Source organism: Schistocerca gregaria, chromosome X, assembly GCF_023897955.1.
Source record: "Schistocerca gregaria isolate iqSchGreg1 chromosome X, iqSchGreg1.2, whole genome shotgun sequence".
NCBI lineage: Eukaryota > Metazoa > Arthropoda > Insecta > Orthoptera > Acrididae > Schistocerca > Schistocerca gregaria.
Window position 1 is genome coordinate 273,663,635 of NC_064931.1, and position 25,106 is coordinate 273,688,740.

Below are 25,106 nucleotides of genomic sequence, written 5' to 3' on the forward strand. Positions count from 1 at the left end.
CAACCATGAACAGTCTTTTGAAGAATAATTCCACCAACTGCAACCATATGTTGCAGGAAAGACAGCATTCGGATTCGGTGGGCTGTCATTCAGAAGATAATGATGGATTGGAGCCTCTAGCAACTCAACAGTCGGTATAAACTGAAAAACATCAAAGGGCTAAACCTAAACAAATCTCATTCTTCTTGAGACACCATGTTAACTCCTTGTGCCAATTAGGAAAATTAAAAATCGTCACTAATATCATGAAGAAACAAAATTGTAATCATGACTCTTCAAGAAATCTGAAACAATTATCAATGGACTCGCAGGGATACTGACTTTATAAAAGAATCCCTGGAAAAAGTCATGAAAAACTGTGCACAATTTGGCAATGGGTTTCTTATAGATCTCAAAATTATCGACTCTATCATAGACTCAGATCTCTGTCCCCCAGACTTGCAACTCTAACTTTGAAATCTGCAAATAAGACACACACAATTATCAATGCACATGCTCCCACCAATCAGAAAAATAATACTCTGAAGGACAAAGAAGAAACACAGAAATTTTGTGACCTCTTGGATCAAGTCTTAATTTACATTCCTCCATCAAACATAAAAATTCTCCTTGGCAGCTTCAATGGTCAACTGGAGCAAGAAAGAAGATACAGAGATATCATTAGAAAATGACCATCACATAAATGAACCAATAAAAATGATCAAAGGTTAATTGAAACTTGTAGTAACCATATCTTGGTCTCAAAATCAATATGTTTTGAAAGGAAACTTCACAAATTAAAAACCTGGAAACACCCTGATATCTGAAAAGGCGAGTTGCAATTGGACCGTATATGCATGGATAAATTTCACCATCGTGAACTCTATAACATCAAAGTTTTAAATAGTGAAGACTCAGGGTCAGACCACTATGTTGTGAAGATCAAAATAAAATTAACACCAATTCTAAAGAAAAGATCTCTGAAAAAATCTAGAAGAAAATTTGACCCAATCATCTTAACAAAAAAAATGAGGAATACACTAGGAAATCAGGTGAAGGATCTATACGCTAGAAGAATTAATCACCAAATTAAAATCCAAAGCAGAAGAGTTGGCTCCAATAAATCCCAGGAAGAAACATGAATGGTGGAATGAAGAATGTGACCAGGCATTAGAAAGAAGACACCAACCTTGGATAATGCATCAAACCCCAAAGTCTGGAGAATCACATCTAGAACTAATTAAGCAAAGAGAGTCAACCCATAAAATCATCAGGCAGACAAAATGCAAGCATCTTAAAAAATACCCTAGAAAAGATAGAAGAGAACTTCCAGGAGAAACAGTCAAGAGATTATTACAAAACCTTTGGGAGATATCTTAAAAAGTATGAGTCCCCAACATTGATGCTGAGAGATGTCAGGATAGATGGCACATAGTAATCAAGAAAATGCAGAGATCCTTGCAAAGACCTTCAACAGAATTTTAAATTGTGATGACCCACTGGAAACATTTCAAGTAGACACTGAAGCACCTATCTTAACCACCCCAGACGTAATAGATCCTCCAGCTATCAATGAGGTAGAGGTCGCAATTCAGGAACTAAAAAATTACAAGGCATGTGGTGAAGACCATGTATTTGCAGAAATCTGGAAGACTGCTAGAAAACCTATGGTCATAAATCTCCACCAACATCTAATTGAAATGTGGCTCACAGAGAAAATTCCAGAGCACTGGAACTCGGGAATAACCCATCCATTATTTAAAAAAGGAGATAGAACCAGCCCAGATAATTACAGAGGAATAACCCTTCTCGACTGCACATACAAAATTTGCTCCCACATAATTTACAATAGGATAAAAAACATTCTGGAACCACAACTTGGAGAATATCAAGGAGGATTTCGACCATACAGAAGCTTTCACAATAAATCCAGGACTCAGACAAGGTGATAGATTGTCCCCTTTGCTTTACAATGTGGCCCTCGATTACATCATGACAATCTGGCAAAAAGAAAATCCATGGAAAATCAAAATTGGAGGAAAACCAGCAATAAGAGCAAACTGCCTTGGGTTTGCTGACGATTTAGCTCTCTTGGCCCTTGTCATGAAAGAAGTTCGTGCTCAGATCCCAAGTCCCCAGAAAATTGATTCAAAAATAGGATTACAAATATCCTCTGAGAAAACGGAAATCATGCCTATGACACCTCTTTGCATAGATAAAATCTCCATAAATGCACAAGTAGTTAGCATAGTTCTACAATTCAAATATCTCGGAGAAATTATTTTGCACAACTTGGGTGAGAAAGCAACATGGATAAATAGAACCAACAAAGTGAAAAAAACCACAGTTTCTAACCTGGTCAACATATAATCAGAAATGCCTGTCAATAGACACTAAGATGCAACATAAGAAAACTGTAACTCTGCCAGAAGCAACTTATGCAAGTGAAACCCTGTTCAAAATTAAAAATGAAAGAAGAACCAGTCAACTCCTCAAGACTGAACAAAGAATTAGTAGAACATGCATCAATAAAAAATACCAGGTTGATGGAGTCTGGAGAATCCTCCCTAATGAAACTGTCTATTGCTGTCACTAGCACAATGAAGAAGAAAAGAATCTCATATTTCTTTCATGTCTTATGGCTACCTGACAATAGAATTTTAAAACAACTAGTGAGGAGAAGTCTCGGAAAGAAGACAGGAGGACAGTGAGTCAAGAAATTCAGCAAGATCTTCAAGGAGTTTGACTTAGGATTACTGATGCAGAGAACAAAAACAAAATTAACACTCTTCTTATGTATCATAAATTTTCAGCAGAAATGACACACACAAGACTGGTAGAGATTTCAGACAAGTTAAGAAAATTGTGTTCGGAACAAATGAAGAAGTACTGGGCTGAGCTCCAGAAGCAAGTAGTTCAATCTTCAAAGAGAAAGTAAACATGGAACGACTCAAGTGGTCCAATGTGGCCAATCAAGTTAATAAATATAAAATAACTTTTGTTAACAAAACCATTGGTAATAGTATTATGGAAGTGACACAGAATTTTGATAAGAATTTCTTTTATTTTGTGTGGTTTTTAAAAAATTAACTTGTGTTTCAAGTGAATAACATCCATCTTATATTAATTGATGTGTTACTGCTATTGTTGGAATAACTTGAGGTTTGCTGATTAACTACAACTTTACCTACTTCTAAACATATTGTTCCTACACTGTTCTACATTCCCCACATTGGTATGTGTGTGCATCAGCAGTCCTCGAGTCCATGTGTACCTGTGTGGGTGGCCGTAGTATTCTTTCTTTCTTGAATATTTCTTATATATTTTAAGGTTTCACTTAATTAAATTTATATGTGACTTAACTTATTTCCTGTTGTTCCTGTTGGATCATAGGGCAGCAGTTAAAGACCTTCCACCTGATTCTGTTGGCAGGCCAAACCTTTCACTTCACTGCATGTTTTACCAGCGTTCAGAGCTTCTTCTTCCACTGTTCTTTTCCATGTCTTTTTCGGGTGGCCGTGTCTGTGTGTTCCTTGTGGGTTCCATTCCAGTGCGGCCCTTTCAACAGCTAATTGTTGTCTGCGTATTGTGTGACCAGTTCACCTCAATTTTCTTTCCTTTATTTGTTGACGGATTGGTGGCTGGTTTGTCATCCTCCACAATTCGTCATTTCGTCATTTGATATAACATCTGGCCACTTCACATTTATAATTTTCCGAAGACACTGGTTTATGAAGACTTGCAGCTGGTTTGCAATCATGTTTGTTACCTTCCATGTTTCCCAACTTTACAGGAGGACTGACTTTACATCGCTACTAAACAAGCGCAGCGTGGTTCGTCTCGAGATGTTCTTATTACGCCAGACAGGGTACAGTTGTACAAGGGCTCCATTTGCCTTCTGTATCAGACTCCTTACATCCTCCTTGGCCCCTCCATCTTTACAGATGGTACTTCCTAGATATACAAAGGAGTCTGCTTGTTCCAGTTCCTTTCCATACACTGTTAGCTTCACTTGTTTTTCAGATCACATTCTCATTTCCTTAGTTTTCTGAACATTTATTTTAAGTCCTGCAATTTCTGTTTCCTCTTTCAGTCTTTCCAGTTTTCCTTACATGTCTCGCAATCTTTGCGAGAGCAGACAGATATCGTCAGCAAAGTCCAGGTCTCCAAGCCTGTCTTGCATTCCTCACTGAATACCTCTTCTGCTACCATCAACATGTCTTTTCATTACTGTGTCCAGTACCAACAAGAACAAGGTAGGTGACAGAATACGTCCCTGCCTCACCCCAGCGTTTGTTTGGATAGATTCAGTAAATTTCCCATTGTATAGCACCCTACATTCATATCCATCATACATGGCTTTAATAATAATTATTACCTTTGATGGTCTTCCATATTCTTCCAAGGTATGCCACAAAACTCTCCTATTAAGAGAGTCAGTCAAATGCATTTTCGAAATCAATAAATGTATGGTAGTGTGTGTTCTGCTATTCTGCACTGTGCTAAAGTATTATACACAATGTGTTGATGAGATCGACACAGCTTTTACGCCCTCTAAACCTAGCTGGCTCTTTTCTCAGTTGTGCCTCGACTAAGTCCTTGATACGATTTAGCATCAATGTACAGAGTACTTTACTTGGTACAGATAGGGTGATACCTTGTCAGTTATTACAGTTGGTAGTATCCCCTTTCTTTGGCAACTTAATAATCAGCCATCCTTTCCAATCCTTTGGTCTTTTCTCTTCTGACCATATCTTCTCAAACAATGAATGCAGTAGATTTACGGTGGTGTCAGTGTCTGCTTGTAGCACCTCGGGTGCAATATTATCCATTCCTGGAGCCTTACCGTTCTTTATCTGTTTGAGAGCTGTTTTAATGTCAGTCTTAGTTGGTGTGTTTACATTGATTCTGCCTCTCTTCAGGTTGCTCTCTGTTTAAGACTTCAGATAAATGTTCTCTCCATCTTCTAAGTTGGTCTTCTTCTGTTGTCAACAGTCGACCCTCCTTGCTTTTCACAGGTCTGTTCTTGTTGAAACCTTTTTTGGACAACATTCTAGTGATGCGATACAGTTCTTTTGTATCACTCCTTGCTGCAGCTGTCTCTGCTCTCAGAGCTTGCTCATCCATCCACTTTCTCTTATCATTCCTCACACTCACCTTTATTTGAGAGTCAGTAGCTGCATACTCAGCTTGCATTCAAATTTTCTGCTGTCTTGTTTTACTCGTATTTAATTTTGCTTTAATCTCCTTCCTACAGCTGATCAAATTCCATATACACTCAGACGTCCAATCGTTCTTCAAATTGTTTTTAAAGCCAAGGACCTGTTTGCTCACATTGCAATAGATGTCCTTAATCTCAGTCCATGTATCAAAAACAGTATTTTCATCATTTTCCTGTGCTTCTTGAAGTGCCTTGTAGCGGTTCCTTAACTCAATACAGAAAGCTTCTTGTTTTGCTTTTATTCTAAGTTTTCCCCACATTACATTTTTTGTTCCATTGTTCGGACTTCCTATTTGCAGCCATGATTCTTAGTGTAAAATTTGCAGCAATAAGGTGGTAATAACTGCCAACATCAGCCCCACATTTATTTCTCACGTTCATCAGTGACCTTCTAAATTTTTTTCTTAGTGCCATATGATCAATTTAGTTTTCCGTTCTGTGAGCAAGGGGTACCCATCTAACCTTATGGGCAATTCTTGTGTGGGAATAATGTACATCCAATCACCAAATCATAACTGGCACAGAAATTTGTAAACATATCTTCATTTTCATTCATTTCTCCAACACCATGGACTCCCTTTACGTGCCCTAGGCCTTCATTGTTCTTTCCAACTTTTGCGTTTAAGTCTCGCATAATAATCAAGATGTCTCTCTTACTGGTACTTTTAATGGTGTCACTTAAGGAGAGGTAAACCTCTCTTCTTCTATTTAGTATCTGAGGTTTCTGTAGTAGCATAGCATTGGATGACTGTGATATTTAGAATGTTTGTCTTAAAACATGTTGTCAGTAGTCTGTCTGAAACCGGTTTCCCTTCCATAAGGCTCTTTTTTGTCGGTTGGTTAACAAAAGTCCAACTCCATTACTGTGTTCTGCATCCTCTCCAGCGGGTCCAGTGTATAAGAAGGTATATCCATCTTGTGTTTGGATTTCTCCAAAATCTAGCCATCTTACCTCGACCAAGTCCAAGAACGTCCAACCTGTAACTCATCATCTCCTTTGTAACCTGTTTCAGTCTCCTGGCTTTTCTCAGTGTTCTAATATTCCAGAAACCTATTTTCATTGTCCTTTTCATGCCAAAGGTCATCATATTTGAGTCTGTCTGGCTGTCCTTTTCTGCTGTTTCGTTAATCATTTGTTTTTGGGAGTGCCAGTGATTGGCCCACAGCTCCCTAGTCTGGTGGTGGGCTGCCACTTAAGAGCCTCCAAACTTATCTGATTTTCTTTTAAGGGTTTATTCCCCTAGGGTGCTAGCTTCCCTATGCCTAAGAGGCCCCCTACCCTTTATTATGGTTTGAGATGGTAGGAAAAGGACAGGGTAAGGATATGCTTGGGGTAGGTGAACAGGACCAGTGGGCCATTGTGGGACACACTTTGTCTGGCTCCTCCCCTCAGCCAATCCGGCATGGATGACCCTGCTGGTAGCTAAGCTATCGCTGGCATAGCCCTCAGGATCCAGAGCAGTCAAATCTTCTTGCCTGCATGGACAGTGCTACTGTAAGGTGGGGTGTCCCCTGAGGAGGAAATTTATATGTACCTGTAATTATCTATAATGGAGGAAACATTTGTGATCTTTTGATGTTATTTTTATATTCTGAGCATCCACTTAATCTTATAGACTGAAAGTTAAGCTTTTAACTTTTATGCATTGTATGTATAATTGTATTAATTGTAGTCCACAAGTTTTGGTCACTTACAGTTTTTTGCAGATCACAATCTAATTGTCTGCAGTCTCTCTCTAGCCACCACAATATCCATTGGACATATCCCGGGAAACGCCAATAAACAGTGGACAAGTGTAGTGCAAAAGACCTCAAAAGCACACTCTGCTGAATTATCACAGTATTGTTTTGTAGGTACCTAGTCAAACTCAGTGTGCCCAGTCACAGGCAGGAATGCCCAAAATAGCATTGAAGATAGCTCTGTCATATGACCACACCATATGCAATGGTAATCTAGTGTCAGCAGTGCTAGCATGGGAATATTATGCATAATTTTAGCCACTTGCTGAGTAACAGATTTTACACATTCTAGAACGGTTCTTTTCTCGTCTAGAAGAATCTATCTACGAACAATGCTGTGTTTTACAAGGATTCTGTTGAGCCTCATGGAAGGATTTCTGGCAAGAGAAAGTTTTCCCTTCTGATGTGTGTATGTGGTTTTATGAATAGCTATAGTCATTTTGTTACCCTTGTCTTAGCATCAGCTAATTAGACTACATTGCTTTACCTTTGTTTTACTTCTATTAATGCTCATCTTGTAAATAACCTTTTACTCCCATTTTATCCCTGCTATATTCAAAGGTCGAGAGTGTGCAGTCAGTGTTGTCTAATCTTTCTCTAAATCTATAAATGTTGGTTTACCATCCTTCATCTTATTTTCTAAGAGAAGACGAAGGGTCAGTATTGCTTCGCATATTTCTACATTTCTCAGGAAAATAGTATTCACACATGTCAATGTCTGTTTTCTTTCAAATTTGAATTATGACATTCTATTTGAAAGTCTGAGGGGACTTTCCCTGTCTCATTTACCTTGGACACTAGGTTGAATAGTTTTGTTGTGGCTGGCTCTCTGTAGGGTCTCAACAACTCTGATGGAATGTTAGTTGCAAATGCGATTTTTTTGTATTTCGTACAGCTGTCAGTCTTACCACTGTAAAATAGTATTGCATGCCTAGACAGGCCCGACAATAATAGTAAAGGTTCTCCCTGTGTGGGACACTCAGAATCTGTGCAAGTGCAGGATGTGGACACACAGTGACATGGGAGTTTTGGTCGGCCCAGGAAGTGTGCTCGGATAGCCAAAGTGGTTAAGACGACCGCTCGCATGAAGTGGGAAATGTGGGTTTGAGTTGTGGTGTGGCATAAGTTTTCACATGACACTAATAAATGTGCAGCTGAAGTATAATTGTATTAGCAGTTGCAATTAGATTTCTGCTATCTGTATCATTGAGATACACAAGCTACACCTCTTGAACAAGGTCCATTCTTCATTGAGGACCTAAAGGTGAGGTGCCTCAAGGCACTGCACATGTTGGAGTATCTTAGTTCAGGTGTTGGCTAACAACAGGTTGCATCTGCTCCATTTCTATAAAGCTTTTTCTAGCCATATTATGGATGCACAGTTTATTGACCAGCAAGACCCATCTGCCTCAGAATCATTGGCACCATGCACTATTGTATAAAAATCTTCCTCAGTTGTGGATGTTCGTCTGAGGAGATATTTAGTGCTCTTAAACATTAATCAAGGTGATAAGCGTGCATCTCTCTCTCTCTCTCTCTCTCTCTCTCTCTCTCTCTCTCTCTCTCTCTCTCTCTCTCTCTCTCTCTCTCTTTCAATTGCTGTTTTATTGTTAGTGCCATTTCAATTGATTAATTTAGTCACTGTTAAGTAAATGCTTCTCTTCTGTCGCAAATGGTGTTTAGAGTCATATGTCACTTTTTTTAACTAGTATTAAAACTGTATGATACTACTGTAGAATGTATATACCTTATATTTACTGTGCAATTTAATGTGCTCAGCAAATTTTGTTGCATTTGTTGTGTGTAAAATATCATGTTTCATCTGTCTCACCCATACATTTATTTAGATCTCGTCTAGCAAGCATTTTTCAGCATTCTGAAAGAAGCTTTCATATTTATTTTTTTTCCAGCTGCTAGTAGTGCTCAAATAAGTCAAGCTCATACCGCCATTGAGAGGGCAGTGATAAGTCGCGTGTATCTCCAGGCGATATACCCAAATGGTGATGGCGACATCTCAAGAGATCAGTATGTAGATTTTTTAATACTGTTGATTGTCATGTATTAATGTTACTTATTTCTATCCTTATACTATTATGTCTTGAGAATTTATTTAATGGCAGTTGTAATACCACAGAAGTATTACTGTTTCGTGGTTTTAATGAACAGGTTATGACTGCATTTTCAAGGTTTAACACAGAAAGAGTGTACATAGAGGCAGCGTAGTTCAAGGCCCGCAAATTCACACGCTGTATTAATCCAGTATTTGATAATCAGAACACTTAACGATTTCCAATAAACTTTACACATAATCTCAAACACGCGATCTAGTGTAATTATAGATTTCGGCCATTAAGGCTTTTGTCAGCAATACACACACACACACACACACACACACACACACACACACACACACACACACACACACACACACACACACACACACACACACAAATGCAACCTGTACACACGTCTGCAGTCTCAGATAAAAGTGTGCGTGCGCACGCGCGCGCGCGTGTGTCTATTGCTGACAAAGGCCTTAATGGCCAAAAGCTATAATTATGTGAATCTTTTTCTTGTGCCTATCGCGACTCAGCATCTCAACTGTATGATGAGTAGCAACTTTCCTTCTCTGATATTGTTAGATATTGTTGAGTTTTCTATTTGGCATATTTCAACAAAAATATCATTATTGTTGTATGTTTTAGTTTGTAACGATTGTCATATATTTAAATCTCTCTTCCCATGTTTACAGAGTTCTCCATGAACACATGAAAAAATTATCCATTGTAATCACCCCTGACCACAAGGATTTAAGAGTGCCTAAGGTTTGTATTACAAGCCTTGTCAACTGCAATTTATTAATTTGCTGTGTGTTATTAAATTTTGTAACATAGTAAATATGTCATTATAAGAGGTATAGCATCACCAAGTGGGTGGGCAAATACACAATAAAACGAATGAGAATAGATAATAAGAAGTAAATGTGCTCCTATAAAGATTTCAGAGTTTCCACGACTCCTTCAGCGGAAGAAAAAGAGAAACCAGCCAAAGCAACATGATTTTTCACTGTGGTTTCTTAATTTCAGTTACAGCTGTTTATTAATTGCAGGTTTCACTGGATCATCATCATCAGGCAACTTTATACATGAATGAAGATTACAGAATGATTATACTTGCTGTGAGTTAGTGATACAGTTAATATAGGAATGTGTGTTTGATTTCCCATTGTTCTGTCTGGAGAAGTAAACAGTGCAATGGCTGACCTTATTGTAATTTTTTTTTTTACCTCACTTACTCATAGAAGGAAAGTATAAAGATAACATAAACAGAGCTACAGACAAACAGTGATAAACCCAGAGCCATTTTGTCCTGCAGTGCAGTCAGAAGAATTACTGAGAGGAGAAAGGAGGTGCTTTTCTAGGAAATGGAGAAGCAGCTAGGCTAGGGTATATCAATGTGATGTCCATGAGCTTATCTTAGTGCTGACAGGATAAGTCACATGAATTACGACTTCAAACCCACAAACTTGCCCTCAAACAACCATGTACATACCCACTTTCCTTTTTGTTTATTTCATTACTCCATGTATTATCAAAATTCAGAAAATCAATAAATGGCCAAAGTTTGGAATAGGTATAATATGAACTTCTGTAAAGCAGGTGCATTGTATCAAGTAAACAGTTTGTAATTTCGATTAGTCAGCATATGCTGAAAATCAAATTTTGTCAATGAACCTCTTAAAGAAAAGGTCATCTTGTATTCAGGGTCGTCTTACACTTTGGTACATTCACCTGAAATCCAGTTTCAGTTGTCCTTTAATCAACAACCCCTTCTTGGCCCTTCTGGTGATTACACGTAAAATGAAATGTTACAAATGTTGGAATAACCAGCACCAGCAGCATCCTAGTGGCCAGCAGTTGTCCCTATTTTATTGTGTTAACGAGATCATTAAAATCTGCAGACACAAAATATTTTTGGAACTTAACCACAAATAAATGTAAAATTCTGGAAAATTACTCTTGACTTCACAAAGAGAATTTGAACCAGCCACAAAAGAGTGTCATTCTTTACCAGAACTGCCTACTGTATTTATGATAAATTCTAATATCCTCCCAACCACACACAGATTTGCTTCCACACCTCATCACATTTTCTTCACCTCATCAAATCAATGTAATATCCTAGTTCAGCTTCTTTGCTGCTTTACTTCTCATATTTATCCCAGTGCCAGCACAGTGAAAAATGTGCTCATGGATCTCCTCAACACCTTGGACACGTCATTCTTCTTCTTTGAAGGTAGAACAGTTTGAGAAAATGACACTCTAATATAACAGCTAAGATAACAGTATCCTTCTGCTCTAGAGTGACCATCAGTGTCTCCTTCCAGATGAACTATGCCAAGCATTTACAGGGAAGGGGGGGGGGGGGGCAATTTGCTGAACATATTATTCATTATAAAATTGCAAAATTAGTTTCTACTTTACCACCCTGGCAACTTACACCTGTATAAAATGAGCACTTCTAAATAAAATGGTGTCAATAGATGTTACCTTTCTAACATATCTTACAGTCTGATAAGGTATGATGCACTCTTGAACAACATTTCTGTGATTTTGTGTTATGACTATAACTGTTTACAGTATGATTTTTCTGATAGCTCACACAATGAGTTTGATGTTAACCAAATATTAAAAAGGAACTCCATGATCAGGCCTGAAGACCGCATGGTGATGACCACAGCCAAGTCATCCTGTGTCCACAGCATCATTTGGATATGGTATAGTGGGACATGTCTGCATACTGCTGTCACAGCCACTGTCAGTTTTATATACCTTGGAGCTGCTACTTCTCATCCAAGTAGTTCATCTTCATGGTTTCACAAGGCTGAGTGTAACTTGTTTCAGTCTTCCAATCATAAAAAAATCTTTAACAATACCAGGAGTTGAAACCAAGTCCTGCACAAACAAACACACTGTCTGCTCAGCTGTTGCAATGAAATTTTGTATGTTAAGGCATAAATTTTCATTACTCACATCACATCTTTGATGCTGAGCAGTTTGTCTCCTAATATGTTGACTACCTTAATGGTGCCTTCACAGACAATCAAAACCATCTCAGACTTGATTCATAAACAAATATCCCATTCTGTAACCCCTCCATTCTTATAACTGCTGTAGCCACTAACAAGATACGTAGGAGTACCTCTCACATTACGCAGTACCACCATAAATGGAATGGATAAAGCACATTATCTATGTCCTGAAATGATGAACATTCTTCCTAGTGCTATATGTTGAGTGTTTTTCTTTGAGCTGATGTCCTTACTGACTGGATATAGAACATTTCTTTTTGCCTTATGTTCATGGACACTGAAGTTCTTATTTGTGTAAACCATAGACATAACAATATGTCTATCATATAGACAAGGGGCCAACTTTGGATTTTAATAGGGCTAACATAACAATTTTATGTATATCCATTTTCGTAAATGAACTGTGTGGATTGTGCACCAGATACAAGTGAGAACTGTCACTGGAATGTGCAGTGGTCGCAAATTGCGAGGAGGAGACAGTTCCATTTTACGTGCCAGATCGTTTCCAAGTCTGCACCAACCATGATGAAACCACATTTGTTGTGCTTCATGAGAAACAAGGCCTGTGTGAGGATGGCTTTATGCCTTTAGGCCACATTACTTTATTAAAGTAACCAGTCATTCTCAACTTGTCCATTTGGAGTGTGTTTATTAACAAGAAATTTGGATGTTGGACCTATTTCTTGGACAAAAAGTTTATGAAACTCATCGAATTGAGTGGAAACTGAAGTGCAAATATGTTAATTCAGCTCTTCTGTTACATGCAGTGATTGAGAAAACCAGATATTAAACATGTATGCTGTTAATATTGTATTCTCAATGTCCTTACTACTTGATAACCACAGTTTGCACAATGTTCTTCAGGCCAAGTGCACTGCCAGTGTGAAATACATTGCTTGCAATCATTTGTAGTGTGTGAAAACATTTTAATAATAGAAAACTGCTAGAATGACTCTCTAGAAACGACTGTATTCCTAGCAGCAGCACTGTGTTTTCATTATTTTGTCACACGAAATAGAATCAAAGGACTGCTTTGCAGACCAGATTTTGTAAAAGTAACAGAATAGTAAAGAACTCAATAATTTGAAATTTAATATCAGCAGAGCAACACAACTTCCACAAAAGATGTCTGCCTTTTTTTTTTTAACAGTGGAAGAAATATGACTGTGAGGTCCTTGGTGTTCAGCAGTAAGTTATGTCTCAGTTGAGTTAATTATTTTGATTTATTTATTTATTTGTTCCACCATTTGATGTATTTCAATTGCTACATGTTATATCATTACATATAGGCATTGACATTTTGATAATACAGTGACAATTACACAGTGTTTTCTGCAATTCAGTGAATTTATAAAACAGGTTACAGCATAATGCATGTACGATATTTTAAAGTGTATTCAGTTCTTCTTTACAGTATACTTGCAACCCAAAGTCCTCGATAATATGTTGGATGTATTCATCTGCCTTAGCTCGCGAGGTGCGGGACCATACAAATGTCGATGTGGTGCTACAGGAGCACATCACGTTTGTGTGGTCTCGCATCTGTGGGCACAATCACCAGTTGTCCTGAACGTATGTATAACAGAAGATTTCTTATTGTTGCATATTTTAAATTAGAACTAGCACCATGAAAATTTCTGTGCTCCAATATGTGTTTCACACAAAGAAACTGCATAAAAATTATTTGCTTGGCATGGCTTGTTGGCAAGCAAATTTACCAAATACTGGTGAAGCTCTACGTTCTTGTAACACCTTCTGGTCCATAGCTTTATGTTACAAGATTTTAGATTTTGTTGGTATTTGTAGCTTGTAATGAGGTATTCCATTTTTGTTTGATTTCGTTGCCTGCTTTGTCACCTGCTTTTTCACGCTGTGGTTTCTGAGGTGCCCAGTCTGAATTAGTACATAGGGCTCTACATTTTTGTGCAAGTGTCCTCACAAACTTACAGTGGTTAAAGATACAATATTTTCAGTATATTCAGTTTGTCTTTACAGTACACTAACAACCCAAAATCCTAAATAATATGTTGCATAAATTCGTCTGTCTGAGCTTACAAGATGCGGGACCATACAAATGTTGATGTGGTGCTACAAGAGCACATCACATTTGTGTGGCCTCGCATCTGTAGGCACCATCACCGGATATCTCGAACGTATGTATAACATAAGATTTCGTGTTGTTAATTTATGTTGTGTATTTAAAATTAGAGCTACCACAATGAAAATTTCTGTACTCTTAGATGTGTTTCGTACAAGTAAACTACATAAAAATTCTTCACTTGACATGACTTGTTGGCAAGAAAACTTATCAAATGCTGGTGAAGCTTTATATACTTGAAACGTTTTAGATTTTGTCAGTATCTGCTGCTTGTAATGAGACAGTCTATTTTTGTGTGGTTTCTCTACTGTCTTTGTTACCTGCTTTTTCACTCAGGGCTTTCTGAGGTGTGCAGTCTGAGTTAGTGTATAAGGCTCTACATTTCTATGCAAGTATTCTGACAAAATTACAGTGGTTAAGGGTGTGATATACAGTGTGTTCAGTTCTGCTTTACAGTATAATAGCAACCCAAAGTCCTTGAAAAATATGTCAAATGTATTCATCTGTTTTAGCTTACAAGGTGTGGGGCCATACAAATGTTGATGTGGTGTTACAGGAGAAATGAAACTTGTGTGGTCTCACATCAGTGGGCACCATCATTATGGATCTTATCATATTTTTATTATAATACCAGTGAACCTGGCAGTGCTTAGCAGTTGCTAAACATGTTTGCAAATTGGATATACGTTGCAGTCTCCTCCTTCTCTTTCCATCCACCTCCTCCTTTCTCATGTCTGTGTTCATTTTCTCCCCTCACTCTGTCCACCTCCTCTTCTCCCATCTCTCTGACTATACACCTTGTTTATTGATGTTGCAAAGGAAGTCTGGATTGGAAATTGAAGTTGCTTAAAATGAATCGGTAAATCTGGTGGGGTCATTGGTATACGGTGTATGAGAGAGAGAGATCTCTCCTGCTTCTAGGTCTGTGATAATGTAGCTTCAATAAAGGTATTACACAGGGTTTTAATCGACAAATGGGTAGGATTACAAAGTTTCAGATAATAGGAAACCAGTATACATCCATCTGAATGTTTATCAGAGTATTGTGCAAAATGGCTTTTTGCCAAGCAACACTTGCCTATTGTATCTTATGTATATTTATATATTACACATATTTTAAAAATATGTAATCTATTCACATCCAAATTTTATTAGAGTATCATGAAAATGTGAAGTACATAGACCAGGAACTCTCAATGTTAAGGAACACCTTGTGTAGCCTCTCTCCGTCCAAATGTCTATTACGGACTTCAAATGTGGTCAGATGATTGGTGTCAAATGTGTCATGTCCAACCCGGGAGCTGAGTGGTCAGTGTGACAGAATGTCAATTCTAAGGGCCCGGGTTCAATTCCCCGCTGACTCAGAGATTTTCTCTGCTCAGGGACTTTGTGTTGTGTTGTCCTAATCATTATCATTTCAACCCCATCAATACGCAAGTCGCCGAAGTGGCTTCGAGTAGAACCAGTGAAGTGGAAACATGAAGGGACACGTACAGCACAAAAACGTACAGACCAACCTCGTCTGTTGACTGACAGAGACCGCCATCATCTAATGCTGTGCGCTGTAAGAGGATCCACACCATATGTAGTATGAAAGTTGAATAGTTTTTGGTGACACACACTGTGCAAAATGTAGAACACAAAACGCTTTCTATTGTCCTGACACCAGTTTTAGTAGAACTGAAGTGAGCATACACTGCTTCTACCTAGGGGGAACCATGTAAAACTCAAGTGTTTATCATGAAGCTCGTTAGTATATGCCAAGAACAGCAGTGCCCCCAGGCACTTCCATGAGGCATGCCATTTAGGACCTTCCCCATGTCTGAATAGTATTAATTACTCCCCGTGCTAATATTTCTAATTTTTGATATCTGTTCCTTAAGTAGGATTTTATCAGATTGAATGCAGTGTCTCTCATCACCCCATAGAATTTTACCATATTTACTCGAATCTAAGATGCACCTGAAAAATGACTCGAAATCAAGGAAAAAAAAGTTTTCCTAATCTAAGCCGCACCTGAAATTTTAGACTCAAAATTCAAGGGGGAAGAAAAGTTTTAGGACGCACCTCCAAATCGAAACAAAGTTGGTCCATTGTAATATGAGACACAATTTAGGTTGAATGAATGACGATACAGCTACAGTAGTTTGGTTCGAGTCTTAAGCTTAGCAGTTAAGCTTTACCAAGCCATTGCTATGCACCAGGCGCTCCGTTCGTATTTATACGGGTACCCTTCCTTTTTCACGTGATTCGTCTTCTTTGAATTGATTGTTTATTTTTCTTTGATCTGATAAACGCCATTCTCTTTGTTATCGGTGTTTACATCTCTCTAAGCTGAAAATGCACTGTTTGTCGCATTTTGATAATGAGTGTCTACAGCCTGTCGCCGCTCGCGACATGGCTTGCTTTTGTGCACGCTACCGCCACTTAAATTTTTTTTTTAAAAAAAAGAGGAGTCGTCTCATTAGCGAAAGAACGGCAAGAGACTGCTATTTGTTGTTAGTTACACTGCTGCTTTCTTTGATAATGACCATCAAGAACCAAATAATAGACTGTGTATGATAAATGTTCTGAACGAGAGTATAGCGAAAATTTTTCTCCGTTTGAAAATCTTCACAGAAATTAGTCATCTTAGATTTAAAAATCTAGTCAATTGCTGCGCTTCATTTCTGACTGTATCATTATTAGGCATAAGAATAATATGAATATAAACATGACATAATGTGTATATTCTTCCCCGTTTGCTGTTGTCTCGCTCTAGTTTCGTAGTTTATTAGGCAGACAGGATTTAAATGAGATACCAACAAACGCGAAACAATACATGGCAAAATGTTTATATTCGTATTATTCGTATGGTAAAGAGAATACTGCATGTGATTCACAGTTCATAAAAGTTCCTACTAGCAATCATCTCTTCTCACAGGTAGGAAAAATTCAGAACGTAGAGTTGGCCATATTGACAAACATCCCAAACAGTCTTGCCAGTCTAATTTTCGCAGTACATTGAAATGCTGATACATTCGAAGATGAACAATATGGAATTTGTATTTACTTCGTTGGATAATGTATGAAAATGCAGGGGTCGAAACTCGGGGTGGAGATTTTTTTTTTATACTGACGCAGAGGTTTTGGCTCCAGTATTTATCTTTGTGCCTGCAAAGCATGCCTGTGTAATGCTACATACATTTGATGGCAGAAGTTAGTTGTGGCGGCACCTACCAACATTTTTCCAAACTTCCGCTTACTTTGCCACTCAATTCTAAGCCGCAAGCAGTTTTTTAGATTACAAAAAACTGGAAAAAAGTGCAGGTTAGATTCAAGTAAACACGGTAGCTTTTCCAAAAGAATGTTGTGATTAACTAAACCAAAAGCTTTTAGTAGGTCACAGAATACCCCAATTACACATTCTTTCATATCAAGTGTTGGCAGTGCACTGTCCATAAGTACTTGTGTTGCTGAAATGGTGCATTTGTGTTTTTGGAATCCGCATTGGTTTCTGGCTAGAATATTTTGTGATACGAACCAGCTTATTGATACATCGTATAAATTACGTTTGAAGATTTTAATAGTACTGGTATAACAGTAACAGGTCTTGTAGTTCTCGGGTTCTCTAGAGTCATCTTTTATGTACAGTGGTAGCACTCCAGCAGTTTTTAAACTGGTGGTACAGTCCTGCTGTGTGAGCTTCATTGATAATGTTGGCCAGGGGTTTAATGATAAATTTGGATAACAGTTTAATAATCTTATTTGGGATACCATAGATGTCCTGGGTCTTGATGTTATTAAACTTGTTTATTAATTTCACTTGTATACTGGAATATTGCAGTTCGTAGTAGTGGCTATTTGCACATCCCTTAAATGAGAAAGTGGCTCTGCTGTCCACAGGACACTTAATTGCCATTTGTACCAGGCAGAAAATTTGCTTAAATAATTATGTGTAGTCGCTTCACGATCACTTCAGTACCATGTCATTAATTAATGCACCTATCTCAGAAATAAATAAAAAATAGTTCTTTCTTTTGCCAAATTCGTTATCTTTTTATTTGCCTAATCCCGTCTATTTTGCCAAAGTTGACGTATTTCTTGCTACATTTGGTACTATAATATCGGTTATAGTCAGTGCTCTTTCTGCCAAATAAAGATTAATTTTTTGTCAAATTGGGTGCCTTTTTTTACCAAATTCAGTGTTATTTATTGCCATAATTGGTGTTCCTTTTCTGCCAAATTCTGTGTCCCTATTCTGTGTTCGTTTTGTGCCAAATTCTGTGCTACATTTTTGCCAAATTTGGTGTGGTTTTTTTTTCCAAGTTTTTTTTTTTTAACCAAATTCTATGATATGTTTTTGTCATTCATTCTTGTTTAATTTCCAAATGGAGTGCTTATTTTCATAATTTGGTATTTATTTTCCAGATTTGTTGTCTTTTGTCAAATTTTGTTTTGTGTTTTGCTGAATTCTATTTTTCCCAAATGCAATGTTATTTTTGCTAGTACTGGTGTTATTTTCTTTGTCACATCAACGTTGGTTGCTGTCTGCCAGAAATGAGCTGTCAGTAAGATTATATACAAACCGCAGCCTTGCGGTAATTAAAAGTCAAAATGCAGTTTTAACATTCAATAACTATCAGTTGTGAATATTAAGTAACTGCTGTCCTAACATTTTGCAATATAAAAATCACAAATCACAAATTTTGCGTTATTTCACGAAAAATCACTAATTAACATTTTTGCAAAATTCTCCTGTCCCTAAACACTGACAATTTCAGTTTTGCTATAAATAATATTATTTTTAATTGACAGACAGGAGGATAACTGCATAGAACAAAAATGTTTCATCAGTTACGCAGGTCTTTATATATCTTCACTCTGTTTCTGGACAATTCACCGCTTCCAGTTTCTAGGGGTATAGAGTAAGACACTGAACACATACACAATTAAAGCATTTGAAATGAGATAATGCCCGATTGGTATGCAACACACCTAACATACAGGTTATGTGGTTACAATCTAACTGAGCAAAGCTACTGGGAGAACTGTCATAGTTTACACTTACTTTTGTAGTCTACAGTAGCTTACGGTAATTTTACAACCACCATTTTGAATTATTGATATTCATTTTTTCTGTTATATTTGGATCATGTGCTATTTTATACACAGTAAATTTTGTACTTTGTTAGTAACCTCTATTGCAACCTTTAAAATTTTGCAGATGTTCCATTACGAATGTCCGTGGCCATCAGCTCAAGCTGAAATTGCAGGAATATCTGCATACAAGACACCGAGAGACAAATTGTTGTGTGTCTTTCGTTGTGCAACAACAATAATGAATTTATTGGCACTGGCAAGTGATAATGGTGTTCCCTCTGCAGATGACTTCATCCCTGTCCTTGTGTATGTCTTAATAAAGGTATGTGTTGGTGTATGACTGATCCGAAATTCTGTAACTTTTTTGTAAGTTTAACATTTCTTTGTCATTCAGCTAAAAAATATTTCAACATAGATCAGTATTTCAGGTGTTCAGTTAAATATAATTTGAGTAATTTGTACCGCGGTGGTCTTGCGGTTCTAGGCGCGCAGTCCGGAACCGTGCGACTGCTACAGTTGCAGGTTCGAATCCTGCCTCGGGCATGGATGTGTGTGATGTCCTTAGGTTAGTTAGGTTTAAGTAGTTCTAAGTTCTAGGGGACTAATGACGACAGCAGTTGAGTCCCATAGTGCTCAGAGCCATTTGAACAATTTTGAGTAATTTGTATGTAGGAGAAAATTAACACTTTTATCCATAACTCACAATCGAAAATTGTAATAAAATATTAAAAAGCAGCAATTTAAAACTCAATGTTGTTGTGCAGTGTTTGAATTATAGAGATATGAGCTTGAGGCTTCATGCTCTTCTATATGTGTGACAATATCACCTCTAACCTCTTAAAGTGAGATGTGCTTTGATTTCCATGTTACATGTGGTTTTCCTTTTTTCATGTTGTTGTAGGGAGCGTAAGTTTTGTAACGTGCAGTGTTTTGGTGGTAGCTCAGAAGAAATAGCATGGGATAGTAAAAAACTCGCAAGAAATAAGTGAGATTACAGCTAGCAAATATGATGTTAGAGAAACGGATTTGCCAATGAGCTCCAGAAACATGCTATTATTGGAATTTTATATGCTTGCACATTATAGCTTGGAATGTGCAAGCAATATGTGTATGAATACACTCTTAGCCATAGAATCTTTGTAAAGGAACAGACATGGCCCCTATAATGCATGTCTGCTAAAAGAATGACAAAACATTTTGTCAGTAATTGAAATGTGTTTCCATGACTCATTAGTTGCATAAATGAAACATGGTAATTCATTATGAGCCACTATGTCGATTCTTAAATGAGTTAGTACCATTTTTGTTGAGCTTGTTGTAGTGTGACACTATTTTTGCATTTGTGTTTCATTGAAGTCTTGTGTCTGGGACTTGGATTTATTTGTGGCAGCCATATACAACTCTTTTGTCATTGTGAAAATGTTTATTGGTCATTAGTTTCTTCACGCACAGGCGAAGATGGAAATTGGCAGCATTGGGAAACACATTCCAGATCAATCCTAGCTGGATACTGTGGTATATTGTGTTGTGTACTAAGCCAATGTTGGCAAGTAGTGTCTTGATAAGTATAACACATGAACTGGGAATTAGGTGTTTCTTGTTCTGACTGTGTAATCACAATTTGCCCGGTGTTTCGCTGTAACAGTCCCATCTGGGCAAGAAGTCTATAAGCAGAAGACACTTTCTTTCCATGCTACCATGCAAATCGCTTTCAGTGTCAGCATAGTCCACTTGAATTTCATTTTGCATGTATAACCATGCAGTTTGTTGATAGTGCACTTACTTCCAGTTAGTTTTAAGGCTACATTAAGAGAGTCACATCTTATCACCTGTGGTGATACTATCCAGAAACTTATCACATTCTTTATATACCTTAGTGGAAATGTCAATGATATTGATACATGTTTGGAAGTGTGTGCTAGACATGGTCTTGGGGCACAATTTTTGAAATAACAAGCGCAATATGATGATTTTGTGCGATGGCTATGAGAATATCCGAGGAGGACAGTGGCTACTGAGTTCCATAATTACAGAGTGTTGATTATCCATAGTGCACTGCTGCATCTGCTACACCATGTAATCATTGATGACAGATACAGATGGCTGTACTCTGCACTCTACATAATGGATGTATTGATGACATGTAGAGAATGGCTTCATAATGTCCAGTTCATAAATTAGGTTTAGCTGATGATTAATTTCAATTGACTCTGTGTGCCTCAGAAATTTTGTCACGGGCTTAACCTTGTAGTTGGGAGAAGTCAGAATCTTTACTCTCAGCTGCTACATTGGTGAATCTGACATTAAAAAGTGGAAAAGTAGAGTAGTCACGTCCTGAATCACTCTTGTATGCAGACTTGCCTTTTGCAGATGGCTTGTATTTTGATTGTGTGGGGAATTATTGATGGACTATTGTTCTGCAGTATGCACAATACCTCATGGAGTAGTTGATGTGATGCTGTATTAGTAAATGTTTTAAGCATAAAGTAGTTGGAAACATCAAGATAATTAGCTTCAGCTTAGGGTGTTACACTGAAACTAATTTCACTCAAAGTTTTGGTTTCCATCATCAGTGCAGTTTTCAAACAGGTAGACAATTAAAGCCTTTAAGGAGGTATACTGCCTAAGGGGAACATAGAACAACTGATGATGACTTACTGAGAAGTTGAAACCTGTCATGATACTATTTGTGTGACCTGAGGATGGGAAATACACTAAAAGAATTCCTATCGTAACCATGATGTCGTTTTGGGCTGCGAAAAGAAATGTATAATTTAGTTTGGAAATGCTGTATATTGAGAAGCGTTAGTATGCTGAAAGTGACATAAAAAGTGGATTTTTAGCATTCATTATCAGCTGGTGTCAGTGTATTAGACAGTGTCATCATGTGAACATGTGTATCCAGATATTGGATGACTATGTAGATTTGTGATCAAACATAACATTTACAGATTCTTAACAGGTTCAGTGTTTGACAGGGCACTTATATTCACATTACATTTGTAATTATGTTGAATTCTGTCCATCGTGTTTCGCTTGCTTTCCTGAATCTATATTTTACGTGGGTGATATATGTAAACAGACTCAAGTGTGTGTCAGATCTTTTTTAGAAATGTGTTTTGATACTCCTCATGATTCCATTATATTACAGGCAAATCCGCCATCACTTCTGTCAACTATACAGTATGTTGACAGTTTTTATGGAAATAGACTTGAAGGCGAAGAGCAGTACTGGTGGATACAATTTTGCTCTGCGATTGAATTCATAAAAACAATGGATTATAATGTCTAAATTTTTAAGAATCCATGATATTTAGCAGGTAAGATGTATTATTTTCTTTGAACATTTTTTTTTTTTTAGACACAGTGTTGCTTCTTCCATGACAAATTTCTTTCGCTCTCTGCACCTGCCCCAAATATTCATGTTTCTCAAGTCAGTACACACTTTTTGTGTCAATTTTCCTTTGTTCTATTTACTCTTTACCCCATTTTCTAGTGACCTCTTTATTCCATTCAGTAGTGCTTCTTCTACGAGCGTACTTCAAAAAGTAATTTACAAATTATTATGGCAGGCCAAGTACCCTTTATGGAATGCTGCACTACACTTCAAAGTGACACAGATAAACGACTGTTTTGCAACATTATTACCAAGTATTTGTAAACAACAGTAGAAACATTCTGCCATTCATTCAGGTTCTCAATTACAGAAATCTACTCCTTTGTTACATAACCATTTGAGAACCAGTGTGTCAATGACCACATTGTTGGAAAATCTGTGATTGCTGCAAATCATTTCCTCAGTTGCCTAGACATTGTCATCTGTGGTCAATGTTGATGACCTTACTTCCCAGTAAGCATCATCTGTGTCTATTTCACTACAGCTGGGCGTGATATTTATTTATTCCATGAACTGCCAGAATTTTGAGGTGAATCCATGTTAAATTTAGATATTTTGCCCACAACTCTGGTACTGTCCATGTACTTCAACTTTGGAGTACATTTGCAGTTGATGCGCCATTTAACTCCCACTCTGTGATGTACCTGTTAACCATATCACAGCAGAACTTTGTCTCCAGGAAATCTAGAACATGTGCTCTCTTCTAGCAATTTGCCATTCTTGTGCAGTGGTTAGAGACCTGAAAAATTCACATTTGTGATAAATGCAAATATAGATGTAAATTCTGCCTCAAAATGTGAAAAAGTGAAATTATTTAATAAGTGCTATTTTATAGCAAATTGTATTCAGGTGAACTATTTTATCAAAGCTTTATTTTGTGCATACAGATACTGAAAATGTAACTAATTTTTCAGTTATCGTTATTGCACATTGTGTAGCATATCCAATTTGGAAAAACTTTCATGCCTAAAAACATATTTGCAAAATAAAAAGTGCACGAATGTAACAACATATTAGTGCTCTATGCTCTGGTGCCAAGCCCTTTGTGGGTGAAGATACTCACCACACATCGTAGAAGTAAGCTGTGGGATCTAATATCATAGAAGAAAGAAACACTTACGTTGGTCTCATATCGACAAAATACCATTTGCTGTCTCTTTGGTTTGTCTGCTAGCTAAAGTTCAAAAGCTGTTATAGTGTTGACACTTCAATGTGACAGTTTTAGGTGGTGGGCCTTTTGAATTATGGTAGTGTTAGGCATGAACTACATTTACGTCCAGATAAAGAAGAACACCTTGAATGACTATATTCATAGGACATGCAGAAATGATTACCATTCCAGTCACCTCAGTTCAGCATGTGTCCTGTTGCCTTGTAGGCTCATGGTCCGCCATGGTCCTTGATAACTTTTTCTGTGATTGATGGCATTGACTTGTATTAGGCGTGAATGACGTTCTGTGGTGTAGCCATCTGTGCTGCATTCACCTGGTTCCAAAGTTTATCTATGGTGGTCAGCATTGGGTCACAATGCTGCACTTGTTTCACCGAGAAGGCACATGTCCGTGCAGCAGCATGTGTGGTCATAAATTGACTTGCTGAAAATAATCTGGGGTGTTGTGCCAGTCGAGTATGACTACTGGTTGCAGAATGTCATTTATATAGATCACACTGTTCACAGTATCCAGAACACCCACTAACTGTGAATTTTGGCTGTATCCAATAGCACCCTACACCATAAGGCCTCCAGTTGGTGCTGTACGTCATGTGTAAATGCAGTCACTGTGATGCCGCTTGCCCGTTCTGTGGCGAATCAAAATGCGCCATCAATTTCAAATGAACAGAACTTGGATTTATCCGAAAACACTATCTGATGCCATGCCATGATGACATCATCCCATACACAATTGCCATCTACTATGTTTCTGCACATTCTTCAAAGGTAGGCAAAGAAGTGGGTGACACTCACACAACTTGTGTTTTGATAAACTGTGATGGACTGTCACCCAATGATAGTGTACGATGTGTTACACTGTTCCTTTGTTGCGCCAAAGCTGAGCAGGAGACCGCTCTGTCCTGCAGTGCCATTGTTCGAGTTGGGGGGGGGGGGGGGGGGGATGTCTGGGTAATGTGACCTGACAAGTCACGTCATGTTCTGTGGCCTTCCGTGAACCATCATGCACACACCACACGCGTTCCACTGCCAAAATACTTGGTCCTACATGAGCTGCAATTTTGTCACTATTCTCTCAAGTCAACGCTGATCCATTACCTTCAGTTTATAATGACAATGAGAGCCGCAGGCACATTTTACTGGTGGGTGGTGTTGCACTGAAATATCGATGTTGACCTCGAACCTGTGGGCCAACATGGTTCACAATGTTAATCATTTCTGCACACCATACTAATGTACATGTCCTATGAATATGATCATCCTATCTGTAGTTGTTCAAGGTGTGTTGTCTTTTTATAAAAATGAGTGTGTGCCATTTACAACAAT

At 37.8% G+C, this 25,106-nt stretch overlaps 1 protein-coding gene across 4 annotated transcripts in view; it reads left to right on the forward strand.

Moving 5' to 3' along the window:
* LOC126297885 (GTPase-activating protein and VPS9 domain-containing protein 1) overlaps positions 1–25,106 on the forward strand; it is a 280,670-nt gene that overhangs the window by 250,485 nt on the left and 5,079 nt on the right. For all 4 annotated transcript variants that reach the window (XM_049989182.1, XM_049989183.1, XM_049989180.1 and 1 more), the window contains exons 26-29: positions 8,851–8,965; positions 9,693–9,765; positions 19,337–19,534; positions 22,364–22,532. In XM_049989182.1, coding sequence (XP_049845139.1) covers positions 8,851–8,965; positions 9,693–9,765; positions 19,337–19,534; positions 22,364–22,504 — 527 coding nt within the window. In that variant the 3' untranslated portion in view covers positions 22,505–22,532. The remainder of the gene's footprint in view (positions 1–8,850; positions 8,966–9,692; positions 9,766–19,336; positions 19,535–22,363; positions 22,533–25,106) is intronic.